The sequence below is a fragment of the Megalops cyprinoides genome, chromosome 20 (genome assembly GCF_013368585.1).
Source record: "Megalops cyprinoides isolate fMegCyp1 chromosome 20, fMegCyp1.pri, whole genome shotgun sequence".
Lineage (NCBI taxonomy): Eukaryota > Metazoa > Chordata > Actinopteri > Elopiformes > Megalopidae > Megalops > Megalops cyprinoides.
In genome coordinates, this window is record NC_050602.1 from 16395897 (window position 1) to 16414949 (window position 19053).

General features: G+C 42.5%; 2 protein-coding genes across 2 annotated transcripts in view; one reads left to right on the plus strand and one right to left on the minus strand.

Annotated features, from left to right (window-relative positions):
* Positions 1-10124, minus strand: part of LOC118795333 (E3 ubiquitin-protein ligase RNF13-like) — a 33441-nt gene extending 23317 nt beyond the window's left edge. Inside the window, exons 1-3 of the mRNA XM_036553744.1 lie at positions 9952-10124; positions 6681-6818; positions 6207-6287 (exon numbers count right to left, since the gene is read on the minus strand). Of these exons, the coding sequence (XP_036409637.1) occupies positions 6207-6287; positions 6681-6794 (195 nt within the window). The 5' untranslated portion in view covers positions 6795-6818; positions 9952-10124. The remainder of the gene's footprint in view (positions 1-6206; positions 6288-6680; positions 6819-9951) is intronic.
* A 6489-nt stretch (positions 10125-16613) lies between these two features.
* The window catches only part of LOC118795677 (WW domain-containing transcription regulator protein 1-like), a 34117-nt gene continuing 31677 nt past the window's right edge, over positions 16614-19053 (plus strand). The window contains exon 1 of the mRNA XM_036554334.1: positions 16614-17292. Coding sequence (XP_036410227.1) covers positions 16886-17292 — 407 coding nt within the window. The 5' untranslated portion in view covers positions 16614-16885. The remainder of the gene's footprint in view (positions 17293-19053) is intronic.

The following is a 19053-nucleotide window of genomic DNA, read 5'->3' on the forward strand; positions in this document are numbered from 1 at the left end:
TTCGACACCGCTACTTTAATTATCACGCCTGCATTACAAATGGCGGTGTTGAATTGTGCATTGACCTTCCGCAGTTTTGTAAATAGCCCCTCTCACACCAACAGCAGGGAGCGGATTTAGGGGAGTGCGGCTCGTGGAGGTCCCCCAGTGGGCTCTTCTCAGGGGAACAGAGCTGAAACAGGCACTGGTCCATGTTCCAGGAGGGGAAATCCAGAGGATGGAAATCCATCCAAGCCCCAGTGACAGCTAGCGGGCTCCACTCCACAGATTTAGTCGGTCCTTAAGCCAGCGAGAAGGGTTGCTCTCAACAACACAATAACAGTCTGATTTCACCATTTGTCACAGACACCCGTTCACACCATCTCAGGCCCTACTGCTGTCTCTGTCTATGCTGTAGATTAATTTTAAGAAGCGTGTTTTTTTTTTCTTCAGATACCTACAGGCTGTCTCATAAGGGGCTGATTCTTAAAATCAGAATAATAAATGAATGGTTGGTTCACAGTACTTCTCCGTTTTGTTCTTCATGATGTCATCCCTGTATTTTGGAATATTACAGTAAACTGGATTCCTAAGTTTTATCTTTTTGGATGGTCTTAAGATCACAAAATTAAAGAAGGTGCCAGTTTTTATAAAGAAAAAGTGCCTTTTGTTTAGCTGCCATGTCTAATGGCATCCAAACACTTCATCTGTTTCAAACCGCCCATCTATTTCAAAACATGTATCATACAAGGTACATGGGGATTAAAGCAGCGGACAAGATTCACTGTATTCAAATTCTTTGCATCACTGCACTCAATTGAGTATTGCATTACATTTGAATGAGCCCAAAGTGATTGGTATAAGCCGAGTGGCTCTTAAAGGGAACATTCAAACAGCATTAGTACAGGAATGGTCCTGTTCCTGGTTCTGATCAGCATATGTGGTTGACTCTTATATTGGTAACACTTACGAGACTGCAACATGTGAAGAAGGAACATCTGGAAACAAGACAGTGACCCAGTGAAATAGGTCACATGCAAACATCGTTCTGACAATAGGAAAACAGCTAGGACAATGAATCTTAAGAAAATAACTTCAATCATTTAACATGTGACCAACTCTGACCGAGACACATTTGAAGTGTGACTCCATGCTGCCTAGAAACTACAACAGCGCCATCTGTTGTTCAAAAATACCCACTGCAATTACAGAAACGCTGCAAAATCATCATGAGTCAAGAACGACATCACATGAACTCTTTCATGTGCTCTTTCCTCCAACTTTCAACATTCAAGCTGTTAGCAACAGCAATACTATAAATAACTACAACACACAAAATGTTTTATTGATGAAGAAAAATAAACTGACCGTCTACTGGTATCACCAGTGAGCTTTGCTGGTTGCCTGACCCGTGTGTCTAATTTGCACCCAGATCTTTACCAGATTACTGCACACTGCACTGTCTGGGACTTTTCCACCCAGGTTCTCCATAAGGCAGGTTAAGCCCTTTCCCATCTTTTACACTCATGTTCTTAAGAACTATATTCTGATGTGTGTCCACAGAGAACAGTGGAATTATGAGCCTGCTGCCCCCACTGGCTTCCTGAGCAGATTAAGCGGAATGAATCCACAGGAGGATTAGGAATACTTGGGGAGCTGGCCCACACACAGCATTTAGGCCCTCCGACACTGTGCTGAAAACACATAAAGATAAAGGTTCACCATTATCGTTGGTGCAATATTTCAATTGGTCGACAGACGCCCTCTGTTATTTTAGCATGTTATCCATTCATATGGTTGGATATTCGACAGAACTCAAGGTTGTGTCTTGCTCAAGGGTGCAACAGCAGTTGGTGCATCTGGGACTCAAACCTGACGATGATTCCAGGCTGCCACCCACACAAGGAACCACCTATACAACCGCTCACCATGCCAGTTCTCACGTGCGAGCCAACGTTTGTGTGCTAAAACCACTGGAATGCCTGCATTCCGGCACGTCACTTTCACAAAACTGCAGAGCCACAACACTTTCAAGTCTCAGTTTTGCTTGAATACAGGATTTGAACATGTGCTTACGTCCGTTACCCCCATGTTGAGCTATTAAGAGTCACTGCATCATAGTACAGTGTGCACCAATTAGGCAAAGCTAAAATAGAATCATCTGTGTTACAGCACAATCCCTGAATAATTGAAAGCTATTTACTCAAATCTCCAAAATCACAAGACATATAAAGCTGGTTGGTTTTGCAGATCTGAAAAGTACAAACACTGTGTACATCAAGTGAGTTTTAGCACAACAACTGCGGAAGGAGAATATTGACTGTGCTCAAATTCGGCTTGGAGCTACTGAGAGACCGGAGATCATAATCGCAGACTAAAAATATTTCTATTTAAAAACACATTACAAAAGAGTACTATGAACAGAGGTGTGAAAAACAAGACAAGCATGTTACTGTGATGATGGCTCAAGACAACAGCCGCAGTGACAGGCTGGCGGTGAATTTCTGACGGTAGGAGAGGCATTTTGGAGGGAGTTTGTTAGGGAGGCTGTGAATGGGCCGGGGTCAGCAAGGCCTGTAAATCACTCTGCCACAAGACAAACTCCCTGGAGTAATTCTGAGCGCCAGAATAATGGTCCAGTGAGCGTGGAATGTGGAGGGAGAGAACGGCTGCAGCCTGGAGATGCAACAACCCCACTGAGAGACATGGAGGGAGGAACGGAGCTGCACCGCTCCTCAAGGACTGTGTGTGTGTGTGTGTGTGTGTGTGTGTGCGCGCATGCGCGACAGAGACAGAGACAGAGAATGTGTGCGTATTTGTGTGCGTGCAACAGAAACAGAGAGAGATAAGAGACAGAGAATGTGTGTATATATGTGTGTGTGTGTGTGCGTGTGTGTGTGTGTGTGTGTGTGTGTGTGAGAGAGAGAGAGACGGGGAGAGTGAATGTGTGTGTATGCATGTATGTGTGAGACAGAAAGAGACAGGGAGAATGAATGTGTGTGTGTGTGTGTGTGTGTGTGTGTATGTGTGTGCTCGTATATGAAAGAGACAGCATGTCTCTGGCCTGGTGTCTGCCTCCAGCAGATGCAGGGGCTGGCTGTCGTCAGGGGATATGTGACCCCTGTGCTTGGGATGAGTCACTCCCCCCCCAGGCCCCGCTCAGGCCCTGGAGCTGAGAGAGATGTGTTCACATCGAGGGGCCAGGGCAGAGCGGCAAACACATCCCCAGCCCCTATCCCAGCATGGGGCAGGATGTGACACAGCGCTTCCTGCTTTGGTTACACTGAGCTACTGTTCTCTGCGAGAGGACCTCTGATACACTAAGACATGCCGTACTTTTCCTGTAAATTCTTTTTGCAGGGCAGTTTTAAAGCATTTCTCTTTATATGGATCATGTTTCAACAAGCTAACATAAACATGTAAAAAAAGGTATTGCAAAGAGAGATCTCTGATTTTCACCCTGGCCAAATGCAATGTATCTGAATACTGAATGTGCCAAAAGGCAATATTCTGTATTTTGGAATGATTACATGTATATTTAATTTTCACTGCATCACTGTGTGAATACATTCTTGACATTCACAGTTACAGGCCATAAGAAAACTGGAACTGAAAAAGGTGAGCTAGCTGACCCAAGAATACAGAAGACACAGCTAGAAGACCCACTCCACACTGCCTAATTCCTAGTGACATACTGAACCTACATAGCATTCCATCAAAAGAGATATGTTTGTGTGCTCCACTTGATGCCACTAGTTCAGGGCTTACACTTCCCATAGAGGCATATGTATTGACTTTCTGTCTCAAAACATTTTTGGAGAACTGAATGCATGTGTTGGGGAACTTCCAGAAATGTAAAAGTCAAATGACTATTTTTACAGTGAAAAGGGAACAGATTATTTCCTGTCCTGGATTTTTGCGATGCCAAGGTCAGCTATAATTCTTGGTTCTTTGTTCCTTTGCAGACTGTTTCAGGAGACAGAGAGATCAAAGCTCCTGCCCTGCACCTCACATCTTGGTACACCCCTATCAGACACTACCAAGTTCAGGGTGGTGATGCGGTACACACAGGGCATGTACTTGGGTGAAGGGGTGAGGGCGTCCCATTTTTAAAAACCAAATCAAGGAAAGGATCGGTTCTGCCTTAAAAATAAATGAGTGGGCACCTGCCGCCGTAATGGCGAGATGTCAACCAATGATAAGAGCCGGCTGGGGAGTGGAGTCGAATAACATGGCGGCCTCCAATCGGGCCTGAAATCTGCCCAGGAAGCAGGACCTCCCAGTTGACTGTGCACATAATCTCTGGTGGGGGGCATGCTGGGGACATGCAGCCATGGCAACGTGGCTCCAATCCTGCAGCAAGCCCACTGGGATGGCACGCATCCACGCTCCAAACCTTAATTCCCCAGAGCCTTGGCTTTCAGCCCGCCATCCTCTCAAGCTAACCTGTCGGGAAGCATCAAAACCACAGTCCCAAATTACCGGACAGTGAGGGGCAGAGGGGGTTGTACCGACAATGATCAGCTGCCCAGAGAAATGACCGCACTTCCAAATCTGCAGTCTGGCACGCTTTCGTCCATCACACATTCTGTACCGTGTTAAAGAGGGTGTGTTCAGCTAAAACGCAGTGTTCAGGGTGGTGAAGCAGTTAGGTGGCTGAGTTGCGGTAGTGGACTTTGCTTGAGAGTGGCTTTGGGCAGGCGACTGTCTGAGATCAGAGAGGAGCTGAAGCGTGAACCCTGACCCGCCTTTCTTAACCCTGTGTCTAATGAAACCAATGACAGGCGAGTCCTCTGCTCTGAGCTACACTGCAGAAAACTCGGCAGCGGTTTCCAATTAGCTACACTACCCAAGCCCTTCTCCCTCAGCCACTAAATGCACCCTAAACAAAATCAGTGTGAGCTGCTGTTACTCAGGGGAGTGCCTCCAGTCAAGGATGCAGTGTGGCGTACTGGTTGAGATGGGTTTGTAACCCAAAGCTTGTGGGTTTGAGTCCCAGGCAGAAGGCACTGACTTAGTACCCCTTTGTAACCTCATTTACCGTGCTTCAGCAAATGTCATGCTGCATAAACAGATAAAATGAAAAAAATACACCATGTAAATTGCCCTGAATAATGATGTAATTTTGAATCTACTAAGTATACAATGAAACGACCCATATAAGGAATAACATATATACAAACTTTGGTACATATAAACACTCTCTTGTTTTTTTTTTTTATAGCAAAGCCCAACATGCCATTAAGACAGTAGTGTTTTCATCTCTCAAACCCTACTTGTTTTTCACTGCTACATCAAGCAGGATACAGTAGGTCAGCAGGGTACCTGTTTATGTTACACCAGATTAGCATTTCCTAAGCTTCTGTGCTTCCGATCCAGGGAAATGAAAGCGTTCACCCCATGACCAGGTTAGCGCCACATAACCGGGATAGCTTAATAACAGCGCCATTTGAAATTTCCTGAGTTTCCTTCTGATCTAAGTGATAACTGGACTTTAAAGGGTCACTCTCTTTGCAGTCTATATGTAATTAAGAGAAAAAATTAAATCATCTTATAACTTGATAAAGTCCTTTCATACTAATTTCATCTGCAGTTCTATTTTGAACTCCATCTTCGTACGAATGTAGAGATGTCAGATCTGAGTGGCAACCCTGACTTTGGGAAAAACCCTACATTAAAGACATTTCAAACGCTAGTGGAAAAACAATGAGATCGATCCAATCTTTTCCTGTAAGCACAGTGGCTGCTGACTGCTCTATTCAAACTGGAGAAAAACAGTCCCCACACCTGACTCATCCATCAGCCATGAGTGGAAATCTCTCTTTTCCTGTGAAGAGTGCATCTAGAACAGGAAGCTGGGTGCATTCTGGCAGCTCGTGGTGTCCGGTCGGCCCATTGTTGTTGTCCCAGTTGTGCGCTCAACTTCAACTGCTTTCGATAGCTCAGAGGCATCTGAGCAAGCAGCTTTAAAATACAACATTTTAAACTGGAACTGTGGGAGCTTCAACACAACTTCACTATTCATTTATTTGTTAGACACCTTTCTGAGGGGGAATTCATTCATTCATTTTACAGACATTTTACTCACTGTGCATTTATATAGCAGGGCATCTGTTGAAGCAGCTGTGATTCAGTGCTTCACTCAAGGGCACAAAGGCGGTATTTTTTATCTGTTTGCCCCAGCTGGTTCTGAATGGACCCAACCCGATTCCAAAGCCCGCCCTCACCTTCAGTCCCTCGCTGGGGAGTCTGTACCCAAACCGTGCTGGCAGGTCATCGAAGGTCTCCGTTTTGTTGTCGAATGAGTACTGAAAAAGAGACGGGCAACATTAACAACAAACAAACACCACCAACGGATATCAAAAACACATCCATCACCTACCATAGGGAGAGTAAAACAAGTAATATGCATTAGGCCATAATGTTAGATATAATATGTTCACTCATGTTAAAGTGACTGTTTGATGCTGGATTTGATCTTTCTCATTTGCTTTGACACATATTTTTGATGAACATTTATTACAGTTAGACTGTAAAAAATTTTTTCTTCTAAAATTTATGGACTATCATTTAGGATGGAAAGAAAGTATAGCCCAGGTACCAGGTACCATCCCTAGAACCACCAGCAGTCTGCAGGTCCAGCCACCCAGTACCCTCAGCACTGTGAGGGGGGCTGCACCAGCAGGGGGCGCTGTACTCACAGCGGAAATGTCAGCCTCCACAGGCAGCAGGTTGAGGAAAGCGAAGAGCTGCACAGTGAAGATGGTGTAGATCTGGGTGGCAGACAGCATCAGCATCCCCAGAGAGAGCAGCATCTTTCATTCCGAGAGGTGCAGCACCTGGGCAAACACAACCGCACACACACGCACGCAAGCGTGCGCACACAAACACGTGCACAGACACAGACACACACATACACACAGAGGCTGTCATGTCTGCTCCTGATGCACAATATGTGAATGCAGCCTGATAATGCAAACACAACCAGCGGAATTCCTTTCAGAGTGTGTTGTAATCCTGAATGACTTCCCCCCACATTAGTTGTGCTTTTTACCACAAATAGCAAACAATGTCTTGGATTGTTTTTCCATCTTTGATACTTTACTTGCTGTGTTATGTTCTCTTATGTTTAGCTACCATTAGCTGAGGTACACAGCTTAATTCACAGTGTTCTCCAATCAAAAACAAGACTAGTCACGTGTTTAGCTGCTACAGTTACGCTTTTTGTATGGATGTGCATACACACCATTATAATGCAATGGCTGCTTCAAGTTAACTCACTGTGACAAGATGTGGATATGCTAATCATCTGGGAGAAATGGTGACACTAACGTCAGTGTCCTACTTCAGGAGAGAGGCAAGCAGCTTTTTCTCACTTAAAGATGACACGCTGGTCTCCTGAGCAGCTCAGTCAGCAGGACACTCCTCCTGAGTGCAAGCTAAACCCTATGGCCTGGGTTCAATCCCAGCTGAGTCATCAGGTTTCAATGACCAGAATCCCACAGTGGCAGAACAAACTAGCTTTGTTCCGCCGGGTATAGGAGTGGGTTGGGTGGCCAGAATCTTACCCCTGTCAGGCACCCTACAATTAGTTAGATGCTTGTGATTTGCCCTGTGGATGTCAGTGGAGTAACAACTATCCTCCAAATGGTGCCCACTTCACTGTGGTGCACTGTGGGATTTGTAGTTTAAAAAATGTGAGTGTATTGGCAGACTGCACTCATTTCATTTCAGCACTCCCGCACGAATGCAGAAGTTGCTGTGATCAGACAAGCCTAATGTACAAATAGCTGTTATAAACGAGGTTGCATTAAGGGGAAAAACATTGAAAAGGAGGACAAATTTTCCGATTGTGCATCCTCCTCTTTCAACATTACAGATATCATATTTTCCCCTGCTTTATAACAAAGGCAAACAAGGCCTCTGGTATTAATGCAGTTTAAGAGCAAAGCATGATGTGTTAGGTGACAAAACTATGTGGCAATGAGAACATCCTGCCTGCAACACATGGGATCTGCCTGAGAAATGAGCTAAACTAACCATGCTCTTGTTTAATATTTACATTCTGCTCACCACTACTATTACAGGCAAATGCCTCATATGGCCTTATTAGAGAGGAAGAAACTCATACTACAAAAACCACAAAACAAGAGGGCTTATTGTAGTATTCCAGGATTATGGTCTTAAAACCCCCCTTGTCAAGGCATTGGTTAAAGCAATTTTTATACAGACGATTTATGGTTGATCTCGTATCAAGTGTAAAGCAATCAACATACAGAACTACTAAGCCTACATGCTGTGGAGGTCCTTAGTTTGCATACAGTAGCACAAAACTGTTCATTTGTGTGGTAAATTAAACCCATCAACTACTACTTACACTATCAATATTGGTGGTGAATTGTAGCAGTGTAAAAAAAAAATTTTCTATGCAAGAAATCTCATATTCTAATATTTACTAGAATTCACAAGTGGGCCTCCAAACCATCCTGTGGCAATATGTCTGCTATAAGTGGATGGCTACACTCACAAGAATCACTACAGATGCAAGCAGGACCTCACTGAATGGGTAGGGTATCAGTATCAAGACACGAATTGTGAATTGACTTTTTTTTTTTTTTTTCTGAGAGAAGACAAAAGTGCAGGCCCTGGGTGTACCCAGACTGAATGTGGCTCAGAGCTTAGAGCTGGCAAACCATTTCCTGCGGCTCTTTAGTCTAGACATTTCTCCATTCAGTTTCCAACCCTGCACCACAGCAGGGAACTCAAGAGCTGCTTAGGCAAGGAGAGTACATTCTCCTTCCTGGATATTGATGAGAGACCAATAACAGGCAAGTTTGATTGGCATGAAGAACGCTTGTACTTAACACAAAAAATGACATTTGTTTGAAGGTTTATTTCTTGACTAAGCTTATGTGTTGTGCAGGGATTGAGGTTAGATAGTTGCAAGCTTTTGAGAGACAGAGTAAGAATGTACAAAACATTAAAAAGAGTGACACATTACTGCGGAGAAATGTGCTTAAAACCAGATGTCTATGAGATACTGTTTAACCGTTCTGCATTCAGAAGCAGCCATGAATGAATCATTAGCCCTCCAAAGTTCTCCTGAGAGTCGGGACTGGAAGCTTTCACATAATAGCTACAGCAGAAGCAAACCATCCTTTAAATACTGCAATCGTAAATTTAACTAATCACAATCCTGGCCTATTCTCGATATACTCAAAAAGAAAAAAAAAAAAACACTACATCAGCGCAAAGTTCCTCCTACAGGAGATGATCCGTCGAGAAACAACCCGCTCCTATTCAGGAAATCAGGGTCAACACTGCGGGCATGTGATTTAGCTTCGAGACAACAACTGGAGTCCTCCCCTTGTCGTGTGCCGGTTGGGTAGAGTAATTCACACAGCCAGTAACAAGACTTCCCGTGTAATTCAGAACACAGAGTGAAAGGTATGGGACTGGCGATCTGTCGAAGACGAACTGATAACACGATGCACATTTAGCTACAGCTTTCCCCCTACTGTGAAATCGCATGGCTATGTCTGAACGATGTAGCTTGCTGGTACTAATGGGGATGTCTGTCTACGGGAAATAATACGAAATTACACCTCACTGCTTCGTGGGATTTAACGGAGCAGTCGTCTCATCATCACGAAATCAGCGATGAAGTTTCAATTTCAATTGTCACTCAGTCGCTTTTACTATAAATGACGTTGCTTCTGAAATCCTGAATCTTAGGAAACCAAACTCTGTGATGGCGTAACAAAGTGTGTTGTAAATGCCAGGCAAGTAGCCATCCATCTGTGTAACATCAAACTACGCAGTTAAATGGAGAGCCTTTTAATAACTGTACTGCAAGGCCAAATGGGCTTTTCGGTGATCCGATGCTCGTAGCCTGCAAGTGTCTAGCTTACTAGCAAGCTAGCTAATCACAATGACAAATAACGTATGGTAAAACAATGCTGGGCGTCTTACCTGTGCAACTGACGGATTTGTTCGTTGGCTAATATAAGAGACCGCAAATAAAGACATTACACTGGTTTGCTCTTTGAGTGCATGGTCTCAAAGCGGTGGTGTTAAGCTCTTATTTCTCTCCGCACGGGCAGACCTGTATGGCAGAATGTCAACAATAATCACACAGCAGCTTGAGCGTGCGGAACTTCCTCTCTGCGCGCTGCCGGGGCGCAGCCTCCGCAGCTGATTGGAAAACGTAACCGTCACTCCGTGAATGGAAACGTCGAACTGCCGCCATACTGGTTCTGGGAGTGAGAATATTTTCTGTGCATTCATTGTACGTGCGGCCGTGACTGCGTGGGTTGGCGTTAAAAAGTAAAGCGAAGATAGTTTACAGAATTTACTAAATGAGTTCTAAATGACTATTAGACTGTCTTCTGCCGTCACTATCAGTTAATGTAATAGCATTGTTATGAAGAATACAGTACCCAATGATAATCATCAGAAAAGGGGACAGAGTTGAACGTTATAGCTCCCCTCATGGTGCGTGCCAATTAAACATAAAATTTATACTAATGACTAATAAATTCAATACTTCAGCACTGATAATATTCACAAAACGTTAGATTTAGATGGGCTCGTGGTCGACTTCATAGGTTATGGTGATGCTATAGCAATTTGGGTAGCTGTGCGGGTTTTATATGACAGGTTAAAGTGAAAAAAAAAACAATCTAATGGAATTCAACAACTGGTTAAATAATTGATTATTTCATGATTTAAGCATGGAACTGAACACAATGTTGAATGTTGGTTTCAGATATGATCAACATTACATTGCATGGCCACTAGATGGTGACAGAGACTTGACATGGTTAACTAACTGAAGCACAGGTAGTCAGTGTCGCCTCTTGTATTTGCATCCCGGTTATTCATTTTGTTGTTAACCACTTTCTTTCCACTGAATACGTTTTAATAAATACATGTTTTAAAGTCCTAAGTTTCTGAAAAAGTAATGGCACTGTAACCATGGAAACAGAATGTTGTTATGAGGCTGTTCTGGTTCATCAAGGCTGAGGTCATGGGTGTGATTTTTCTTGGATGGAGAATGGAGACTTTCCAAGGCTGAGAGTGCTTATCTTACACCCCAAACAAAGCCACCTGTAAATCTGCTTTGAAAGGAATGAGCAAAGAAATTATGGTGGCAGGGAAAAATACACCTACCCAATAGATGAACACCATAGTTTATGGTTTACCCAAAACTGCAGTATAATGTGATCTGTATTTAAAAGGTGCAAATTGTGTCGCTATGTGATAAATTAAATCTAACATTTCCTTTCCAAATAATTATCCTCTCTAACATTATATTTGATCTCAGAACTCCGATACAGTTGTGTGGAATTTTATTGTCTAAACCGGAAACTGGAATATTCCAGCACTCATATTCCTGTGATTTATTGCCACACATCGATAATCAGTGCTCATGTATCTTAAGGACTTAAGGTCTTTTAGTGTATGTATTCAGAGAGTGTCACTTAAAATCTTTTTGTCTGAATACTAAAAATTTCTCACAGCTGTAACTACAACAAAATTTGTCTCAGATCCTACACTTTCACAATATTAAGTCAAGAGATGCATTTATGAGGTAACAGTGACAGTCCCATAGACCCTATGGTTTCTGTGCTTCTTGCCTTTGATATGAACTTCCTGTTCTCTCTGCTGGCGTTTCCCTGCAGTTTGATCCTTTGATCCTTTGCAGTTTGCAGTTTGATCCCCCCCCTGTGCTCCCTATACCACAAAAAGCCATGGTCATGGATACTTTGGAGCTAGGATTTCAGTGTGCTGTGGTGCGCATCTCCTCGTCGCCCTCCTCAGGTTGTGAGCAGCACTGCAAGCCATAAATCCTGCGGCTTTTAGCGGATAAGAGGCCGCAGGTATTACAGAGCAGGACAGAGGACAGAGGCTTAGGTCTCCCATGAAAGCTGAGCCACTGCCAAAAATTCTGCCCAATCTGCTCATCATCTCAGTCTGCAAATCTGACCTGGCTTTAGGCATCAGACACTGACACACAACAGTGCTGCCAAACTCGACTGCCATGTGACAACTTTTTCATAGTGATGAATGTGTCAGTAGTTCCTTAATCTCAAGTGCTTCAGTATGTTGGAAGATAATGATCTTGTTAATGTCTTAATTATTCAGGTAAACATGGTTAAAGAATGAACCTTACAACTAAAAGATTAGAGGTTCACTTCCTGGCTTTGACACTGCTTTTCATGAACTGTGTCTGTAAAATGTCTGCTGAGTAAACAAATACAGCTGTCCAAAAAAGGCCACTAAACCTTTTAGCTCCCCATGGAGAGGCACACATGTAAAAATGCTAAAGTAGTATGTACGACTCAAATATTATTGGATCAAACTATTAAGGTAGCACTATCTATAGTCAGTGAAACGTCTTTGTGGAGGTTTGCCTGGATAAAAGAAAGCTTCAACATGCATTGCCATTGCCATTTTTTTATCATCTCACTGAAATGATAAAATACTTTTAAAAGACTACACACCGTTTTTACTCACAGTTTTTCATAATACGCTTACTTTGTCTTATATGGTAAGTGTCTTACGAGAATGCTCAGAGTTTTGTGGACTGTAATGCAATCCTTGTGTTCACCATTGTTTTGGTCATTTTTATCTAAGTGAAAGGAGATTACGAATATCCTAATTCTAAATACATCATACTTAATTCAGGACAACACAGCTTTAACTAACAGACATAGGACAAATTGTTAACAAGCCCCAATCAATCCTGTAGGCATCCTTACAGACCATACAGCAGTCAACGGATAATGACACAAGTTGGACCTGACCAGATGGTTAGGGTATTTGGAAGTTGAACTTGACTCTTCAGCTCTGCTTCTTTTATCTGGAGCTTTGTTATAATCAGTGGTGCCTGTTGAAATACAATTAGGACAGGCAAAGAATTTAGCAGTGGTTTCCTTTTTAGTTGCTTAAATCTGTGATAGCAGTACCTTTGTACAGTTCACATTAAACAGGTTTAGTCTTAATGATAAAGCAAGTGAGTTTTGAACTGAGCTCTGCTCCACCATGATCAAAATGATTTTATGACAGTGATATCCCTTTGTTAGAATTCAAATGGTTTAATGTGAAATGCACAAAGGGCCTGTTATGTTAAAAACATTACAATCAAATAAAAGATATCAGTGGCTGAAATGTCAAAAACAGGTCCAGGGGAATTATTTTCTTCAAGATAACTTCTCTGCCATTTCTCTGTTCTCTTTCTTGCTCATGGACTGCCAAGGATTATACTGAAATCCTGTTGTCAGAATGCTTTTTTGAATCACTCATCAGTGTGTCTATTACAATACAGAAACTGATACCTCTTGGAGTGCACTCCACTTCATATCCTTATTCTGTGGCCAGTTTAAAGAGAACGGTCTTGTCTCTTTGCTGAAGCCCTGACTAACTATGAGTATGTTACAGGGATTTTAGAACTGTTTCACAGAGTTAGCACTAGAGGGCAGCCGTGTTCTAAGTTAGCTGTTTCTCGTGTTCATGTCTTCTTTTATTCATTTTCCTGTCGGTAATACTACTGGCCATTGTTACTTGCAGGAATTACAGAATCTCTAGTGCTGCATTTCATATGCTATACACCATTCAGCAAAAGTGTTCTCTTGTTATAGCAGGGTCAATGTCACAAAACAAGGTGAAAAGCCATACAAAACACACACTATGTATCAGCTCGAAGTGGCAAGTGATCAATACAGTACAGTGCCGTTTGGGAGAAACCTTGGCTCTGTTCATTTTGATTTCTTTGAAGCATACTGTATAACAGAGCAGCACTGTGACACAGCGGTTAGAACGGGGCTTGTAACCAGAGGGTTGCTATTCCAAGTTTCGGGTGGGGTGCTACTCTTGTATCCTTGAGGTGCTTAACCTGAATAGTTTAAGAAATGAACCAGCTATGTAAACAGATAATATGCCAAACGTAAGCAAAGAAAGCTGCCCTAGATAAGGGGTCTACTGAGCAAGTAGATAATAGAGAACATTTTATTATTAGAAGCAGTAAGAGCAAATGTTTTGATTGTAACGCTGTGTCGGTATATTTAGTTTAGCACATTTTTTTTTTTCTACACAATATTTCAAGTACTTTCAGACTCAATGTATGTGAGAGGGATTTCGGTTTGAGTTTCCCTTCAGTACTTTCACGTAAATATGTCATTAGATGACAATGATTAATCCTTTGAGACTTAACAGACCACAAACCATAAACCTTTTTGTATTTGTTTCCCAAGTTTCTCTGCTGTCACCATCGCAGCCAGGAACACAACAAGGAAACATAACGTGTATCGACTGAATAATGAGCAGGCACAGCACTGAGTGGGGTCCAGTGAGGTCGAAGTCCACACAGGTGTATGCTTTCTGTCTGTCAGCGGGACTGCCCTGACACAGGTGCTTCCTGAGTGCGGGAAAGGAGTGTTTCCTTAGTGACATCAACAGGTTCCACACACACACACGCACCGGGTCTGCTTTGAGAATATTCCCGTAAACCACTTCCATAGCTTTCGCTGAACCAGGTCAAAATTGTTTCCTCTTCCCTGCTTTCTCCCAGCACAACTGCTCTACTGTAACACAGAAGTGGAGACCACTTGTTTGGAGTTTGGCATTGGTAGTTATCTGACAGTGTTAGATTCCTTTAATGTATGTTATTGGCTTCTTTTGGAAAAAAATTGGAACACAACTGTTTGGCTCACTTTTTCCTGCTTTCCAACTAACATTTCCACAGAAAAATGTCTTGAACTACAGTTATTGAAAACACAGTAGACAGGCCTGTTTATTAATGAATAAAATATTTGGCACATTCACTAGAATTCATTATGGTGATTACTCCTGGAGATGTTTCCCATGAGTAGGACAAGATAACTGGAGACACCTCTGGAGGAGGTGAAGCTGAGGGGTGGTAAATGTATAGGAGAACAGTGTGTGGAGGGTGAGGGGTTATGAGATCACCTTTAAGGCAGGTATCCTCTTAAAGCTGGAGGCCCAGGATAGCCATCAGATGAGACTTTTTTTTGGACAGCTTGAACAGATGGATGTATTCACAAGCTGTTGTGCAGTACTGATCCGGGTGCATCATACCAACTGTGCAAATGTGGATGTCCTTTACACACAGACACACAATCTTTGTGCCAATATCCTTCTATCTCTTGAAGAGGGTATCAAAAAAGGTCACTGATTTGCATTCAATAATGACTTTATAACTGTGGCTAATTTTTCTTACATGTATAATGCATGAATAATAATTCTTACTTTAAGAAGGGAAGTCCATTTCTTATTAGCAAATTGGTTAACTTTTGCCTGGAAGCCAGTACAAAATTAACCAAAAAGCTTGCATCTATAATTCTGTTAACCAATAAGAGTGCAGTTCAAACAGAGAACCTCACAAAGACATTCTAGATTTCTCAATCATACTCCACTTACTATGCGAACTACAACAGCAGACATATCAACAGAGATCCCTAGTATAAGTGAGTCATAAGGTGAAAGCTGGGAGTCACCTTTGACCTACCTCAGATCAGACAGATTTGAAGTATTGGGCACCCAGAAGAGTAACAAGCAGTGTTCATCTCAAGCACTGAATGGCCCATGCTCAGCTTTACAAAACAATTTAGCTGTTATAATAAAAGAACTGACAAGAAATATAAAATCTTTTGTTTTCTGTAAGCATTGCTGTAAACCTGATTACAATCCATCAAGTGCTGCATGTGAACACTGGTAAACAATGCTTATAGAAAGCTTCTTCTCTTAAAACAAAAGGAATAACAACAAGAAACATCACACCTTCTACTTTCCCAGCAAGGTGTAAAGTTGCCGTTTTGAAACCAGCATTTACGGTGTGCATACTGAATGAAGATCTTGAATATTTGTTCTGAGTTACACATTTTCTGCAGCTAACAGGTCTGCATTCCAACATTACTTTTAAGCATAAGCATTATTTGGAATTCTGGTGTATTTTTTGTGATCTCTTTCTGGACAAATTTAATTAAACATGATTTACCCCCTCCTCCACCCCACCTCATTTTAGCGTACAGACAACACATTCTAGCACAGTTTGACCAAGTTATGTGAACCCAACGATCCTTTCTTTGGCTTGAAGGACGCTGCTGCAATTAAGAAACAAGGATGGATACAAGAAATGGGAGCGGCCTGCCCGATGCTCATTTGACTATATATGGTAAAATTAATAAACACTCCCAAAAGCGTTACGCGACTAAGTTACATAAGCAGAGAGTAACTCCGGTTTTGAATATTACAGGCGTATACAGGGGCGGTGTATTACAGTAGCACACTAATTTTGAACCAATCACGCAGAGGCTGTTGTTATCGGCGTGCCTTCAGTTGACAGCTGTGATTTATTGAGAATTCCTATTTTAAAAGTAATTTCTTGGATTTATTGAAGCTTGACACGCTTCGTGATATTTTCTGTGTCATCGCCATCAAATGTCACGCATCTAAAGGTGTTCATTTTCCCGCTGCAACATTACAAAACGAAAGCAGAGCAAATTTCGGAACTCCCTTGTCATGAATAATTAATGAGGGGTTGCGGACCGACGCCGTAGGAAAGTTTAGTTTACAAACTTCAGCTTGAAGTTCGCGCAGTCGGCTGTCAACAAGTGAGGGGGGCGCATCGAAGACAAAAGCAGAAATATACTCATGTTTGCTTTGCTGGGACAGATTGTTATGTACTTTAGCCTTTCGGTAACTGCGTTCATTCCTTCACGCAAACTTAAGTACAGAAAGGAAAGGACGTACAGCTAGTTAACTGACTTTGGAAGAAGAAAAAAAGAAAGAACATACAGTGCATTTTGGGAAGTTACAGGATTCAGCTTTTCGTTCAAATTGTTGGACCTCGTTTTTTGTATTTCCTTATAATTCTCCTGGAAAAATGAGTAACAGTCAAATGCAACCTTTACCTGGACAGCAAGTTGTCCATGTCGCACAGGACCTTGATACAGATCTCGAGGCGCTGTTTAATTCGGTTATGAACCCAAAACCGAGTTCTTGGAGGAAAAAAATGCTCCCGGAGTCATTTTTCAAGGAGCCGGATTTGGGATCGCATTCCCGGCAGTCGAGCACCGACTCAGGAAGCCATACTCCCAGACTTCCAGTGCAGCACGCACGGTCACATTCCTCTCCAGCCTCTTTACAGCTCGGAACCGGAGCCAACGCGACCCCAAGCCCGGCGCACCACGCGCATCTGCGCCAACAGTCTTTCGATGTCGCCGATGAATTGCCCCTGCCTCCGGGATGGGAGATGGCGTTCACGTCCACTGGTCAGAGATACTTTCTCAAGTAAGTTAAGTTGCATCTAATAAAAATTTCACTATAAACTCCACCATCTCCATGTTGTCTACGGAGCACACATAGATGATATGATGCTCCGTAGACAACATGGAGATGGTGGAGTTTATAATGAAATTATACATTCAACCTCTAAACAGGAAACACTAAGATTGAAAGATTTCATTCTAAAACTTATTGGTGTGAGTGAGTCATTGTCCCATTCATGTGAATCACACCATGCAGTTAAGTGGATGACCACTGTACTGTGAATGAGCTACGCACCCAGATGTCTGCTGCCCGTAAACAAAGAGGACCTTTGGTTCATAGCTATAAATCCAATAACCCAGCTGTGCCATGAGTGAAACTTTTGAAAACATTTAATGGCCATGATTGGTTTCATCATGAGATGTTAGTGCATCACCCAAACTCTATAGTTCCCTTCACAGCTGGTATTTTAGGCACATTATACAGCAGACAGTTTCTATGCAGATGTGTGCCTTGACCTGACAGGCATGATAAGCATGGTCCACTCGGTCACTGGATTTTCAGATGTGGTCTGAAAAGTAGTGAGATGTCAATAAATCTCTGATGGTTTCAGCAGGACTTTGTCAGAAGGGTTCACCTTCACACCCCCATCCGTCCCATAGCTTCAAGTTAACAACAGGTCCCAGTGGCTGTTTTGGATTGCTCATTTAGTGTGAATTCACATCCCTGACTTTGAATATGAAGCCTCAACCCAAGTCAGTTCAGTATGTGATGTGCCAAATGCTTTTACCCTGAAGATACTGTCGAAATGCACTGACTTATTTGTTAGCTTTTCAGGTGATGGGATTGGAATTGTTCGACAGTCCTTACAGTTCTTTTTCTGTTTATTAACACCCATGCAAAAAGTTAGAGGAAGTGTTTATTTGTTGTTCTTACTCGCCGTGTAAGATTGGATGGGCTTTGTTGGGTATTGACTATGTATGAGGTCTGAGCTGGGAAAGACCACAGTCTTTCAGTAAAGTTTCCTGGAGCCTCATCTTTGCTAAAAGCACCAAAGTCATGTTGGCTCCTGTTGAGATTTCAGGGTTGGCAACACAAGAAACAAAGTCAGAAGCCAAGACTCACCCCACCCTGCAATTAAACAGTCAAAAACAAAGTCTGGCTGCCTGGGCAAATTTTTTTGCCCTCATCAAGTCTTTCCTAGGTGCTTTCTTCTGAATAGCATTAAGAGGCGCATACTCCATATGCGTTTTGAAGAGGGAGGCATGAACCCTGATTTTAGTGTGTACAGAAATGGTGTCACAATCTTGTTTTCCTGTACATTCACATTATGCCGCCAGGGGTTCACACTGACCCTCTCCCTCTGTTTTTGAAGGACAGCGAGTAAATGTACATTCCCCATGTACATAAAACCAGCAAGAAAATTCCCACATACCTCTAAGGAACCATTATCACTCAAAAGTTACAATTAATAAAATCTGATTCTATCATAAGCATGACATGCAAGCTTAAAGGGTACCTATACCTGTTTCCTGGAAAAGCTCAGTACTGTATTTTACAGTTATCATGCATCAAACCTAAGCTTGAACATCATTTTAAATTTTCTGGAAAAAAAAAAGATTTTAAAGATGAACCCCTAGGGAAAGTGCTTATCTGGCTAGATGTCTGGATTGCTTGTAAGTCTGTGACAGTGAGGCTGTCTTCTGGATGTGTGGCATCTCTCTACAGCTCACAGGCGACTGTTTTCCCCACCTCTCCTTCCGCTAACGTGTCCAGACACCTCTC